Source organism: Brassica napus, chromosome C4 (genome assembly GCF_020379485.1).
Source record: "Brassica napus cultivar Da-Ae chromosome C4, Da-Ae, whole genome shotgun sequence".
Classification (NCBI taxonomy): Eukaryota; Viridiplantae; Streptophyta; class Magnoliopsida; order Brassicales; family Brassicaceae; genus Brassica; species Brassica napus.
In genome coordinates, this window is record NC_063447.1 from 11,021,162 (window position 1) to 11,036,736 (window position 15,575).

Sequence of the window (15,575 nt, forward strand, 5' to 3'; positions counted from 1 at the left end):
TATCTTGTTAGGATAAACATGACCTTATGACGGTCTAATACCTTATATATATATGGACTTTCTGGTCGACACTAATGATAACAGAAGTATTTCCCCAACACTTCATTTACAACAAAAAGAACATTATTGGACGATTAAAGTGAAACACTAAACCGGCAAAACCATTATAGACTACTCTGAAAAGTTCATACTACCCTCCTATACCAACCAGAAGCAAATATGAATCAATAATAAATAGCATAGAGATTGTATATCCATTTTTGGCTGCAAAGCTTAAAAATCTAAATGACATTTTACCACCCAACCCATATTAGATTTTAGTAGAGATAAGGGTTGCATAGGAAGTACCATACTATAATTATCAAAATATGATCTTTTATTAGATTAAAAAGAATAATTTCAAATAGATATAAAATAATAATTGGGTGATGATAAGTCACACACAATACAAGTACTGAGTCAAAACACAAACATGCAACAAAACTTATGAAGGAGGGAAAAAACGGTTGAGGTTAAAAGGGAGAGTGTAGAACTCCTCATTCCTGCTATCTCCTTTGAATGTTCTGAACTTAGCCCACCAAGGCAACCCTCTGTCTTTAGCGCTCTCTTTGTAGTCCAAAGTGTTGTCCAAGAACACTGCGATCATCAACGCCACCATTGGTGAAGACGAGAAGATTGTGTTCAAGAAATCATTGAACCAACCAGCATTGGTGTGAGCTGGACCATGCAATGCCTTCATGGAGAAGTCTCTGAAGTACTCGGGGATCGATAGTCCTAAGAAGAGAGACACGCCGGTGATGAAGAGGTTTCTGAGGGAGTTCATGTTTGTGAATTGTAGGAAAGAGAGTCCAACAGAAGCTGTAACACCAAAGAAAGGTATGTTTAGATATATATCAAAGTTTTAATGATCGTGTGAGATATAAGGTATGTAACTGACCAACAAGACCGAACAAGACGCAGTACACAGCTGCAAATATGGTGAAAGGTATTGAAGCAAACAAGGCTCCAAATTTGCCTGCAGAAAGACAAAACAAGAATACTTTTCAGAACATCTCAAAGAAGAAGCTGAAGCTGATTAGTGTGGAGATGTGATTGTGACCTAGCATTGAGAAGAATATCATAAACCCTGCTGAGATTTGAATAACTCTGCGGCTTCCAACACGAGTGCTCCCTAGTAATCCAACATTCTCTCTGTAACATTTGCAAGAATGAAGAGAAACTCATGAGACTAATTGGTCCAAAACCAAATGAAGAATATTAGTCTACTTACACAGAGACGCTTGAACCGCTTAGGGTTCCGAATAAACCGTTCAAGAGGATGCCAATGCCTTGCCATCCAATACCGCGGCTAAGTACATGAGGTGGAGGAGGCGTGGCACTAGCCAAACGTGCAGCAGCCTTGAAAGCTCCAGTGGACTAAAACATTCACAAGACTCTTCTTTAAAGAACATTCTCACATCAATAAGATTCTTATTTTTGTTTACATTACCTCAATGAGTGAGACTAAAACAGCAGCCATCATAGCGAAAGCATGACCAGCATCAAAGCTAGGTGCTCCCCACTGAAGTGGATAAGGAATCTTGATCCTAAATAAAAAAAGCTTATCAAAACACTATTATCAAGACTAGTTTAGGAAACATTAAGACACAAGAAAACTAACTAACCAAGGAGCAGAGGAAATGAGGTTAGACATATCGGTTCTGCAGTTTACTTGCGTCTGGTGCGGTCGGTGTTTGTAAGCTCCACTTGCTGTCAGTAGATGTGCGTAAGCCCACACTATGATCAACGCTATAATCATAGCGAATCTCTCCACTACTGGGAATTGTCTGAACTGAAAGCTCTTCAGATACTACACAGACAGAACACGACAAAGATCAGTTAAGAAAGCCTAATCAGAGAGGCTTAATAAGGTCACACATAAGTAAATAAATGAATAACCTGAGAGAAGAGGACAAAGAGGATAAGCATTGGAATCCCTATCTCAACACAAGTACCCACCTGCAAACACAAAACACACAATCAAAACAAGAAACCAAGAAGAGATGATTCTTCAATCTTTAAAAATAGACATACCACTGGGAAACCTCGGTTGAAGAGTCCAAAACCGGTTAATGCAATAACAGGAACCATACCAACAGGACTAAAGAATCTGAAAATAAAAATAAAAAAAATCATTAAAGTCCTACACCTTTTAATATGACAACAAGCATGTATATACCTTGAACAGATTGCCCACATCTGGCTGAAACCAAGGATAATTTGAACGCTGGATGCAACTATGACCGCGCCTTGTACTGCTCTCATTGTACTTAGAAATCTCTAAATTTTTCAGATTCAGACATTTGAGTTAAAATCTTCAGAGAGAAGCAGAAGAATAGTATATCAAGAGAAGAGCAAACATACCAACTGTGGATCTTCGATACGGGCCAAAGAAGAGTCATGGATGATTGAAATGATGGGAACCATGAAGGCATAAGATCCTCCGATCACAGTAGGGAGACGAGTTCCAAATAGTGTCTGAAGAAGAGTGTTGACACCTTGAATGAAGAGTAGTGTCTGAACAACTCTCACTTTATCACCCTAATCAAGTTTTAAAGGGGACAGACACATCAATGGAGATTCTCTGGATAAAGAAAAAATGGAAGAATGTAATAATACTCACATCGTCTCCACCCATCATAGGAACAAGAAACGAAGGGATCATCACTGCAGTTCCTAAAGCAAGAATGTAATGCTCAAAGCCTAAAGCTATTGCTTCTCCTGCAAACAACACCATCAAGAAACAGAAACTCAGACAAGTGTTTTTTTCCAAAAATAGCAGAACCAAACTATCAAATGGGTTGGAAGATCGTACCCCATGGAGGGTTTGAGTCAATACAGTACTCTAGACCCTGAAGCTGGTCCATCGGTGGGTGGCTTATCTCCTCTGGCTTTACAGGATCCATAACTCTCAGAGTACTAATCTGTTTCAAAAGTCCTTCTCTCTTTTTTCTAGTTCACAACAATCTTCTTGCAATGAGATTATCTGGATGTGTTCACTAACTAAAGGATCTAAATGGCTAAGAAAGTCTAGTACAGAGTATGTTAAACTAAAAAGAAAAAGAGACAAAGGGCAAAATGGAAAAAGCTTTACTTTTTCGAAGTTGCAGCTGAGTTAGAAGATAGCTTTTTGGTAGTGGTGGTGGCAATGGTGAGTAATGTCTAAAGATTTTATATGAATGGAGAAAGGTTGAAGAGAAAAGGACCGTTGAAATTTTTTTTATTACCGAAAATGCCCCTTAAGGAACTGCCAAAACAGAATACTACCGTTACACTGTTGTTGGGTTGGTAAACTATGATTATTAATTTTTTCAACTTTACACATCAGAGAGTCTTGCAACTCTTTTAATGCATTTAGTTATGTTTCTGTCATTCTCCAGAGTTAAAGAATCTATTGTCTTCATTCAACCTTCTTTTAATTAGTTTCAATTACACTAATTCAATTATCAAGACTAGTTTGGTGTGTTCCCAACTCTTCTTATTTTAAGTTCTCTAGTCCATATTTCAATTCTTAGTAAAGCTAGCAAAAGTGTTTCGTGACAAGTGTGTCTTTTACATAAGGTTTCAGTTACATATTGAAAGCGCAAAACGGAACACCCGTGTGAAAAGAATGACAAACTTCTGAATGAAAACGAACAAACTTCATTCTTGAATTTTTAAAATATATTACTTAATGTAACTGTAGGTTTTGTTAACGTTGGGTAATCCTTTTTTTTTCTTTTTAAGTTGTCGAATCTTATATTATTTAAATACAGGTACGTACTTGTTTCAGAAACATTATTAAGGAAAGTTAAACTAATAGAGTTATATTCTTCGTGTTCTTTTGGATTTAATCTTAAGACTAATCAACATAAGCTATAAGAGATGCATAGTAAAGAAGTTTGTGAAACTTTGAGATAAAGAAGAAAGCTTGTTTTACTGAATTTTCATTTCATGCTTTTTTTCCTCTATTCATAAACGATTACATATGAGTTTATTTATACAAGAAGAGGAAACCCTAAAGGTTCAATCCACATGGCATGATCCTATTCTTCTTGTGCATCTAAGGCTGAGAATTGGTTGTACAGTTTTAATCCATTCTCCCTTCTGACCTCTTGCGTCATCTGTACTTTGCTTTCTCTTCTCTTCTTATCTTCAACTTCAAAATCCGACCGTTGCGCGGGTAAAGCTTCCTCTCTTGGGCCTGCGTTCCTTGTCTTGGGTCCTATCTCCTCAAGGCCCACTTTAGCTTTCCCTTTTATATCCATTACTGCAACTCTGTCGTTTTGTACCTCATGACTCTTAATAGTCCCCCTCAAACTTGGTATAGGTGGAGAACATATGCCAAGTTTGAAACGCAAGTTATCGAAGGCATGATATGGGAACGACTTTGTGAAGATGTCGGCCAGTTGCTGAGATGCAGGCACATGCTTGACCAGAAGGACTCCCATTGCTACTCGCTCCCGCACATAGTGATAGTCAAGCTCAAAGTGCTTTGATCGTTTATGAAAGCGTGGGTTAGCTGTGAGATGCACCGATGACAGGTTATCACAGTAGAGCTCTGGTGTTTGGAGAACTGGAACTCCAAGCTCACGCATAGCAGAGCATACCCAACTCAACTCTGCAGCTGTTTCCGACAAAGATATGTATTCAGCTTCAGTTGAGCTTCTGGAGACCGTGGGTTGTTTCTTGGAAGACCAAGAAATGATGTTGTTGCCAAGGAATGTGCAGAAACCCCCTGTTGATCTTCTTGTGCTTGAACAGCCAGCCCAGTCACTGTCACTATATGCCCTTATTGTGAAGTCTGTGTCTTGACTTAAGTTAATGCCGAGCTTGACAGTTCCTTTCACATACCTCAGCACTCGTTTGAGCAGATTAAAGTCAGAGACCGTTGGAGCATGCATCTTCTGGCAAACATAGTTGACAGAGAACTGAATATCTGGTCTTGTTAGAGTAAGATACTGCAGCTTTCCTGCAAGACTCCTGAAGTAATGAGGGTTCTCAAACAATCTGTTTTGATCTGGAACTTTGTTTAGTTGTATTGGCAAAGGAGTTGCCACCGCATTGCATTCACTCATCCCTGCAACAGCCAGAAGATCCAATGCATATCTTTCCTGAGATAGAAACAGTCCTGCGTCATGAAACATTGCCTGAATTCCCAAGAAGTAACGCATTTGTCCAAGATCTTTCATGCGAAACTGCTTGTGAATATCTTCAAGGAACCTTTGCTGCGCTTCTGAGTTATTTCCTGTAAGAAGCATGTCGTCTACGTAGAGGAGGAGCATCATGACGTCTTTTCCCTTCGAGTAGACAAACAGAGACGGGTCCTTTATACTGCAACGAAACCCAAACTCCAATAGATATGAACTGAACTTGTCGAACCACGCTCTGGGTGACTGTTTAAGACCATATAGGGATTTATGGAGAAGACATACATGCTTTGGGTTATCTTTGTCTACAAATCCCGCAGGTTGTTTCATGTAAACCGTTTCAGTTAGCTCTCCATGAAGAAAAGCGTTGGATACATCCATCTGTTTGATGTTCCATTTCATCACAGTTGCTGTGTGCAGTACTAACCGAACTGTTGCAGTCCTCACTACTGGGCTGTAGGTTTCCCAGTAGTCCATTCCTTCTTCTTGACCACAACCTTGAACTACTAGTCTTGATCTCAGCTTTTCTACTTCTCCTTCTGCATTCATCTTGATTCGATAGATCCACTTTCTCCCTAAGACGTTCATCTCAGGCTTGTAAGGAACCAAAGACCATGTTTTAGTAATCATGCAGTTATGATACTCTTCTGTCATGGAACTGTTCCATCCTGGATGCTGTAGCGCCTCTGCCACAGTCTTAGGCTCCTCACACTTCACTTTCGAAGTAAGGAGAGCATATCTAGGATTCGGCTTGGTTATACCGGCTTTAGATCTCGTTACCATGTTGTGCCTTGATCCAGTGGGATTCTCTATCTGAGACCCGCTTTCTGTAGGTTGAGCCGTTGGTGATAACTCTGAGGTTGATCCAGACCTTGAGCTCTCTTCTGTTTCTGATGGTGATCTTGGCTCATTACCCACATTGACTAGTGATGATCGTGTTTCAGATGTTTGATTCTGCATTCGTCCAGTAGAAGGTAACATTCTTGTGACCACTATACTTGGTTGATGAGTTGAAGTGGTTTCTGAATGTTCAGTCTGTGTTGGTTGAGAGATATCAGACGTGTTGAAGCTTTTATACCAAGCTCCCATCAGAGGAGTGATGTGTGGTGGTTGCAGATGCTTGTATGTGTTTGAAAATGGGAAATCCATTTCATCAAACGTAACATGTCTACTAAGGTAGACTCTTCCTGTTGACGGCATCAAGCAACGATACCCTTTGAACTTGTCGCTATAGCCAAGAAACACACACTTCAAGGAACGAGGATCAAATTTGTTTTTGGCATAGTCCCGTAACGTTGGATAGCACGCACACCCAAACACCTTCAGAGCTGAGTACACAGGAGCTCTCTTGTATAAAACTTCAGATGGACTTCTGGATTCTGACAATGCACTGTGAGGTAGAAAATTGCTCAGGAAGTTGGCTGTGAAGAAGCTCTCAACCCAGTACTTGTGAGGAACTTTGCTTTGAAATATCAGAGACAAGCCGACTTCAACGATTTGCCTATGTTTCCTCTCTGGTAAGCCATTTTGTTGTGGTGTGTGTGGACAAGACATGAGTTGTTGGATACCATTTTCTCGCAGATGAAGAAGGAATTGGTTACTTATAAACTCACCACCCCCATCACATTGAAAAGAACCAATTGTAGTACATAGCTGATTCTGAACTAAGGCTTGAAAAGCAACAAAAACAGAGAAGAAGTCTGATTTCTTCTTTAAAGGAAACATCCAACTAAATCTAGAGTAGTTGTCCACAAACACTACATAATACTGAAACCCTTGGACAGAGGTAACAGGTGCAGGTCCCCATAGGTCGCAGTGGATCCGTTCAAGAGGTCTTGAGGCAGTGTACGTTGATGCAGGGAACGGAAGTCTTGCACTCTTGCCCAGCTTGCACGCTTCACACTGTGACTTGGAGGCTTTATTTATTGAGATAGTCCTAGTAGATGATAGATGCTGGAGGAGGTGAGGGTTGGGATGCCCCAGACGTTGGTGCCACACTTCATCACTTGCCGCAACTTGCTTGGTAGTGTAGAAAGCCTGGACCGCTGGAGCTCTCAGTCTGTATAACCCGTTAGTGTTTCTTCCCCTGAGTAGAACCTTCTTGGTTCCCTTATCATAAACAAGGACATTGTCACAGTCGAAGTTAAAACCACAAGGAAAGTCCTTGGTGAATTTGGATACAGATAGTAAAGGTTTTGCTATCGTCGGACAAACCAAGACATCATTCATTAGAATGTTACCTGTGGAGGAAGCGATACTTGTGGATCCGGTATGATTGATTGGGAGGAACTCCCCATTGCCTACCATAACTGAGTCTGATCCATAGTATGGCTGAGAGTTCTGAAGATGTCTTGGAGAGTTTGTGACATGTGCTGAAGCTCCTGTATCTGGAAACCACTCATGGCCCGTCGCCTCTGTGAAATCTGATAGTCTGAGCGCTGCAAGGGCTTGATGAGCGTCCTCCGTTTGGTATGAGTTATCGAATCTGTGCCAGCATCTTATGGCTGCGTGTCCTGGCTTGCCACAGATTTGACACACTGGTCTGGAGTCACTATCTGCAGAGACAGAAGATCTTGAAGATGATGCTGACGAAATATGCTGAGGGAAGCCTCTTCCTCTTGTTGAGAAGAAGTTGTGTCCTCTGTTCCGACCTCTGTTTCTTCCAAAGAAGGGTCTTCCTCTAGTAGTATTAAACGCCAGGTGGGGTGTAACTTCAGTATCCTTTTGATAACTTTGGAGTCTTTCATCAAAGGCTATCAGACGAGGGACTATATCGTCAAAAGTAGGAGTGTTCTGAACATCCATTGAGCCTTCAATACTAGTCTTGATGGGTTCGTAGTCTCTTCCAAGCCCTAACAACGCCGCAAATATCATCATACGCTCAGGAACCGGACTTCCTATGGCATAGAGTTGGTCGCAAATGTTTTTAATCTCTCGCAGATACTCAACCATGGGAGTCTGCTTCTTTGCGGTTGTCTGAAGCTTACGTTGTAGTTCAAAGAGACGAGAAGAAGAAGCCCTGTTGAAGTGACTGTCCAACGTACACCAGATCTCTTGAGAGGTGGTGCAGTGAAGCACTATGCTTTGGATCTCCTCAGAGAACGACCCCAAAAGCCATGACTGCACCACTTGGTCTGTCTGAAACCAGAGACTATGGTCTGGATTTGGTACTGGAGTGGTGTTGTCGTTGATGGTCAGAGCCATGATGGTCTGAACCGGAGACGGGAGAGAGCCGGTGACGAAACCCAGGAGACTTTGGCCATTGAGAAACGCTTCAAATTGCTTCTTCCAAAGGATGTAGTTCTTGTCTGTGAGTTTTACCGTAACGGAGTTGGTGATCTTTAACGAGGGTGGATTGTAAGGGTCCATGGATCTAGAGTCCTAGTGCTCTGATACCATAAAGAAGTTTGTGAAACTTTGAGATAAAGAAGAAAGCTTGTTTTACTGAATTTTCATTTCATGCTTTTTTTCCTCTATTCATAAACGATTACATATGAGTTTATTTATACAAGAAGAGGAAACCCTAAAGGTTCAATCCACATGGCATGATCCTATTCTTCTTGTGCATCTAAGGCTGAGAATTGGTTGTACAGTTTTAACCCATTCTCCCTTCTGACCTCTTGCGTCATCTGTACTTTGCTTTCTCTTCTCTTCTTATCTTCAACTTCAAAATCCGACCGTTGCGCGGGTAAAGCTTCCTCTCTTGGGCCTGCGTTCCTTGTCTTGGATTCTATCTCCTCAAGGCCCACTTTAGCTTTCCCTTTTATATCCATTACTGCAACTCTGTCGTTTTGTACCTCATGACTCTTAATACATAGGTTGGTAACTGTAAAAAAAAATCTTATAAAGAAACATCTACATTTCATATTTTGATTATAATTAGCATAATATACAGAAGTAAAAAAGTTAGGATAAAATACTTGGTAATCGATTAAGAAGACTTGACCATAATCAAAGCCAACCAAAGTTTAAAGGGGCAAAAGAAAACGTTATGATTATGTGAAATTAATGTGTTTCGGAAAAGAAAAGAAAATGAACCAATGAAACATCTCTTTTGCTTTTAATTTCTTTATATTATTTTAAAAGAAAATATTATCTTGGGGTCTGAGTGAGTAGTGAATAGTAATAAGATGGAGCCAGGAGATGGGTCCAAGAGACGGTGCAGGTGTAAAAGGCTATCTGACACTCACGTGCGTCCCAAGAAGGACCAAAATGGGGTCTTTTGCGTTATAAAAACATAAACAATACAAAAATTCACAATGCGTTTGTTACACATACCTAACAAGAACCTCTCTGTGGTTTAGTCTCATTCACCTGTTGACTGATACAAGACCCAAAACCGGTGCCGTTTCATGACTTGAGTAAAAATGAACTTAATTGTTATGTCATGCATGCTGCTGTAATTTTTCTCCTCTGCCTCTCGCCTGCATTGCTGCCTGCCTATGTGATTCAAGATAAGCACATGCTTGATTCTATTCTTTCAGGCCTATTTATATCTATGATGAACTAAATATGGAACGGAGAAATGTTTGGTTATCTGTACAAATATACGTAAATCCCAAAGCTTTGACATAAAAGCTTTGTCATTCATACTCTAAGTGGTCCAAGCTTTTTGTTTTTTATAAATGAGACAAAGAAATGGGACTTACGAAAAAGCTGTGTATCCAGAATCAGCAGTGACATATCATTGCATTAGACGGGGTTCACGTCACCCAATTAAGGCAAACACCACAGAAAGAAACAACTTAAGCATGCCAGAATTTATCTCAAAATCTCCTTGTACACACTCTAATCCACTACTAAGTACTACTTAAACCTGGATGTCCTGCATATGGTTCTTCCTACTTTCTTGGCCTCTCCTTTACATATCACTCTCCATATAAATTTATGCGATCGACACATCAATAAAGATTAACTATGCTGTATCGCACAACGGAGCTCCTCAACAAGATGCAGAAACGGAACTCCTGAATGTAAGAAACAACAAAAATGTCAACCAGGAAACGCAAAAAGGCTTTGTTTTTTCCACAAACAGCTTATCAGGGTTTATATGTTTAGCGTTGTTACTCTTATTATTATCACACATACGAAAAGCTGTCAGGCACTCGGAGTAATCAAGTTTTATGATACTCTTGTTGTAGTTTTTTTTGTATGAGAAGTAGGAAACGCCATAAAGTTTTTTGCATATGGTTGAATGCCTGTTACGTAGATGTAAATGTCGTGGCTTATTTGGTATACATGTATGTATCATGCTCTGTGTATTGAAATCTCTCTAATCAGACTTGGATATAGATTATTGTGTTTTTGTTAACTCAAACAACTCATTGACCTGCTCTCGAAGGGAAATCATTCTTGACCAACATAAATACACTAGATAATTCTTCATTTTTTTCTTTTGCTTCTTACAAATTCACTGAATCACGAATTTTAAACCCTTCTTTTAGAAGTTGACAAAAAAAACACTTCTTTTAGATAATTTGTTTTATTATTTACGTAATACACAAAGATAATAATAACTTAACGTGGTCTTCATAACGATATTATGTTCTGTAATGAGGATTATTTTCATTAGTCTATGAATTTTCTTATGACAGTACTATAACAAAAGTATATAAAACTAATAACCTTCGTCGTGCTTGCAATTTAGGCTTTAATTAGGCTTTTAGGATAAGCTTTTTCTAGAACATTTCGGTATAGGTTTTATAATGAGAGTCCTAATACGCATCAAAAAGAAATGAATTGATTGGGTTGAAGAATATTTATTATCCACAGTGGATTAAAATTTAGATATCGCTTGAAAGTCAATGGTTAAATGCATGGACTATGTCTTTACCAAATTAAACTATACCGGAGTACGACTCTTTTATATATAATCTAGATCTTCAACTAAACAAACTGAACTGAATGTTTTAAAATAAATTGGTTGTTAAATGTGTTACTATCAAACATTTCACGATCCAGAACTAATTAACAATGGTCTAGTAGTTGAAAATTTCATCGTGGAATAGAGGGTGCTTCATTGCGATTTCAATCATCTTAGAGCATCTTTATCGTTTGTTAATGGATTTCTGGATGGAAAAATAGTGTCTAAGCCCCATCAATATTATAAAACCGGTGACAAAAAGCGTGAGTTGAGGACCGCTTGCAATGGGTTTTTTACTGTTTACGGGCTCCACTGACACGTGGTGGCCCGCGATTGGTACGATTTTTAATTTTTTTTCTTCTAAATCAGATAAAACAAAAATAAAACAAAAAAATTTTAGAAACGCAAAACGGGGTTCACCAGATAATTATTAGCCACTGTGGACAGCCTAAATGATAAAATTACACAACACTTGACTTCACGTACTCTAGGGATTATAAGAATGGATTTTGATTAGAAGTCTCCCACATATAAAAGAAAAACACCTTTCACAAATATATGTGTTAATACGCTTTTTATGTACAAGTTCAAATAACGCTACATAAATACTCTCCGTTAATATGCGTTTTATGTAGAATAAACATCTTTCGCAAATACTCCCTCCGTTTCATATTAAGTGTCGTTTTAGAGAATTTTTTTCGTTACAAAATAAGTATCGTTTTCGATTTTCAATGAAAAATTTATTAATTTTATGCAAAATTTATTAATTTTATGCAAAATTTATTTTTCTATTGGTTGAAATATGGTTAGGTGTATAGGTAATAGTGTTTTTTATAGGAAATGTACAAAATTAATTGTTTCATTAATCCGTGTGTCGAAACTTAAAACTACACTTATAATGAAACAGATGGAGTATATGTGTTAATATCCAACATTTATTAACAATATTTTCTGTTTATTTTTCTATTTGTTGAAATATAGTTAAAAATATACGTAATAATGTCTTTATTTTAAAAATATACAATAAAAATTAAAGGTTCCGTTGTTTTTTGGTTTCCAACGTTAACGCAGCAACAAAACATTGATAATAACTTTTTTTGAGTCATAACTTAAATGTATTATCAATGCTTTTACTCAGATGTGTCTTTCAGGCCACGATTCACTCACTGTGGCGAAAAAGAAATGGGAGACGACATGCATGATCATTGCTATCCTGCTGCTCATTTTTCTCGGGTTGTTGACAAGATGATTATAAATCGTATTTCATCCTAAGCCAATTTTCAAAAAAAAAAATCGTATTTCATCCCTCCGTGGGCACATGCAATTGATAGTGTGGTTGGCAACTAGGATCGGATCTCATAAGATTTGGGTAGCATATTTTTATTCAGCTCTATTATATTTTTATTCAGCTATATTATATTTTTATCCGTTTTAAAAAAAGAGAATCACATTTGAATAAATGTAACATTCATTCAAAGAGAAAATCACCAAAATAACTCTGAACTTAAAAAAAAGCAAAAAAAGCTCCAACTCGTATATGAGCAATTTAAATCTCCAATTTTTGAATATTGGCCATTTTATTCTTGTTCTTATGTTGACTCAGCCATTTTAACTTAGCAATAGTAATCTGTTAACTTTGATTAAAAAATACTTAACGTCTGTTAAATATGTAAAGTTACGTAGTTTTAAGTAATTAAAAACAGAGGAATAAGAAAAACTAAGATCTATGGCGTAACTTTCATATGGATATAATGACTTTATATGCCTTTAACGAAAATTGATCATTCACATAAACTCGTACCTGTCTTTATTCGGCTGGTACTAAACATATAATTTGAAACCAATAGTTAGTTTCTTGTGAGTCAAGAAATTGAATCGTAAGACTAAAACATTGTCGGTTTGTCTTATTTGTTTCGTCATTATGTGCAGCTACATCAATTAATCAACACAATATTTTTTTTTAGTTTCTGTAAATATGATGTCATGAAAAAAAAAAAGAAAAAAAAAAGGATGTCATGACGCTTGAGCTCCAGTAGATCCGACCTCTTCTCCTCCGTCTAAAACTTTATTATCCGCCCTGGTGGATTCATCATCTTCTCACTGCATCTGTGCCATTATCTTCTCACTCTGCAAAACTCTGTTAACACGAGAATATACTCTTTACGGTTAATTTAGAACAACAAAATGCTGAGCCTGCTAACTAATGACTTTTAACTACAGAGACTGACTTGAGGCTGTGGAAGGGAACAAGGGATAGTTTCAAAACAGTCTTTAACTCGAATCAGACATGGAACTTAACACGACTCTGGGTCAGCAAAGGTTCCATGGTCTTCCGATCTCGTTCTCAGCAGCTATACCGTAATTCTCTGTCATCACATGGATTGTAGTCCATGAACGTATGGCAACGGGAGAGCGGGTTAAGATGGAACTCTCAAGTTGATGCATCGTGTAGTCTTTGCACAGACACGCAACCTTATATTTTTACTTTGTGGAAAGGGTGGTGGACGATACAAAAAGGTAATATCAAATTTAACACATTCAAAAAAGTAAAAAGAATTAAGTTTAAAACATGGATACCCGTAGATGAGTTAAAACACTGAAAAACAAAGCTAAGTTCAAACACACAAATAAGTTCAAACACACGTGAAATAAATAAACAAAGGAACAATCACACTTGGGGCTGAGATGGTCCTTGTGCTTGAGATACATCTCCCTGCAAAATATAACATAGTGGTTAAAACTGATCGAAACAGAATCCTTTTAATTAGTATTTAAACAATGAGCATCATACCGAAATCTCTTTTCTTGGTCGACCTCTTGGTCTTTTGGGTGCATTCTCGACCCTCTCATTAGCACAAGTCTGTATGTTATGACCTTCTTCTCGACAGTTTGAGCAAGTCATGATACGTTTGTCCCTACTTAACTTGTTCTTGTTGGGCAAAGATGAAGATTCATTAAGACCTTTCTTCCTATTATGATTACTTGGTCTTCCACGATTCCCTACTCTAAATGGTGGTGGCAGAACTCCTATCCTACCTAATCTAGGCCATAACTTCATGCCTTGGACAGGTTTGATTCCTCGACTATATGTTTGTCGCCACTTTTCTGTTGTGTAGTAATCAACCACATAATCATCAAACCTAATCTTCTTTGCAATTATGACACATGCAGCATGTATACAAGGAATTCCTGTCACCTGCCATTTCATACAGCCGCATGTTCGCAAGTTCATGTCCACACTATATGTAACACTATGATGATCAATCTCATGGAAATTTCCACACGCTAAGTACCTTCTGCAATCTTTTGCCTTCTCCTTTGTCAGTTCAATCTCAGTATGCGCCCTCTTAGTAAACTTAGTCTTCAGTCTACTAGCAGTAATAGCCCTCTTCGCATTACGAACCATACACTGCCTCCTAATATCCTCTAACATGTCGAGTAGTGGTTTTTTCCTTGCTTCCCTTATGGTTTTATTGAACGACTCACAGAGATTGTTCAAGTTGTCATTGCAGCATGATCCTTGTCTAAAGAATGCTCTAGACCATGTTGGAGGATTTTGGAGAAGAAGAGTGTCATGCGCACCTTTGTTGTACTTCTTAAGTGCTTCTAAAGCATCCTCATACTCTCCTTTAGTGTAGCAGTGTGCTATGATCCAGAACATACGCTCTAACTCTGGATCCTTACTATCTCTCTTCCAGTTAGATAGAATGTGTCTTGCACACATACGATGTTCAGCTTCAGGTAGTTCATTTTTAACAGCATTCACCAAACCCTGCATGTCATTAAGTATTTTAGTTATATTAACAATGAAAACAGAACGAAATACTTCTAAGCATTAACTACTAACCTTTTGTTTGTCTGATATGATGGTGAATCTAGCCCCATCTTGTAGTCCAAGGTCTTCCTTCAAGTGCTTAACAAACCACTCCCAATTGATGTTGTTCTCGACTTCTACCACAGCCCAAGCTATTGGAACAATCCTGTTGTCACCATCTCGTCCTATCGCAGCCAACAACTGTCCTTTGATATCCCATTTCATAAATGCCCCATCTAAACCTATGATTGGCCTACATGTGTCAATCCAAGTCTCTCTCTGAGCTGCGAAACACATGTACAGACGGTCAAACCTCTGTTTGCTCTGTAAAACTGGTCCTGGGACAGTTTCAATCTCCATCGTCGAGTAAGGATTTGTGTGAAGAATCTCTGCTTGGTAGTCCCAAATACGAGAAAAATGAGCTTCATGGCTTGCTTTTCTTTGTCTATAAAGTTTAGACTTAGCTTTACCACATTGTTCCTCTGTGACAATTAGATTATATTCTCTCTTTATCTCATCAGCCATCTCAGTCCTTGTGAGCTTCGGATTCAGTCTTAGCCTTTCTTCAAACAACATAGCAATTGAAGATGTCTTAAACATCTTCGAGTATCCTGATCTTAAGCAAGTATGCTCATTCACATAAACTTTAATCTGCATCTTATGTCTTCTCCTTTCATAAGAGCAATATATTCTCCAAGGACACTTAGACTCTACATCAGAGCACTTTGCA

General features: G+C 38.4%; 2 protein-coding genes across 2 annotated transcripts; both read right to left on the reverse strand.

Annotated features, from left to right (window-relative positions):
- Nucleotides 1-358: 358 nt before the first annotated feature.
- Nucleotides 359-3,193, reverse strand: LOC106433890 (nucleobase-ascorbate transporter 2). The gene is made up of 12 exons (XM_048753563.1): nucleotides 2,855-3,193; nucleotides 2,663-2,760; nucleotides 2,404-2,580; nucleotides 2,219-2,319; nucleotides 2,074-2,149; nucleotides 1,939-1,998; nucleotides 1,665-1,849; nucleotides 1,490-1,586; nucleotides 1,271-1,416; nucleotides 1,100-1,191; nucleotides 938-1,015; nucleotides 359-858 (listed from the first exon to the last, which is right to left on the reverse strand). Exons 1-12 carry the CDS (start codon nucleotides 2,943-2,945, stop codon nucleotides 485-487), a joined length of 1,575 nt encoding a protein of 524 aa, XP_048609520.1. The 5' UTR covers nucleotides 2,946-3,193; the 3' UTR covers nucleotides 359-484.
- A 10,506-nt stretch (nucleotides 3,194-13,699) lies between these two features.
- LOC106433896 lies at nucleotides 13,700-15,502 on the reverse strand. Its single transcript, XM_013874736.2, has 3 exons — nucleotides 14,879-15,502; nucleotides 13,823-14,803; nucleotides 13,700-13,744 (listed from the first exon to the last, which is right to left on the reverse strand). Exons 1-3 carry the CDS (start codon nucleotides 15,500-15,502, stop codon nucleotides 13,700-13,702), a joined length of 1,650 nt encoding a protein of 549 aa, XP_013730190.2.
- Between the last annotated feature and the right edge of the window lie 73 nt (nucleotides 15,503-15,575).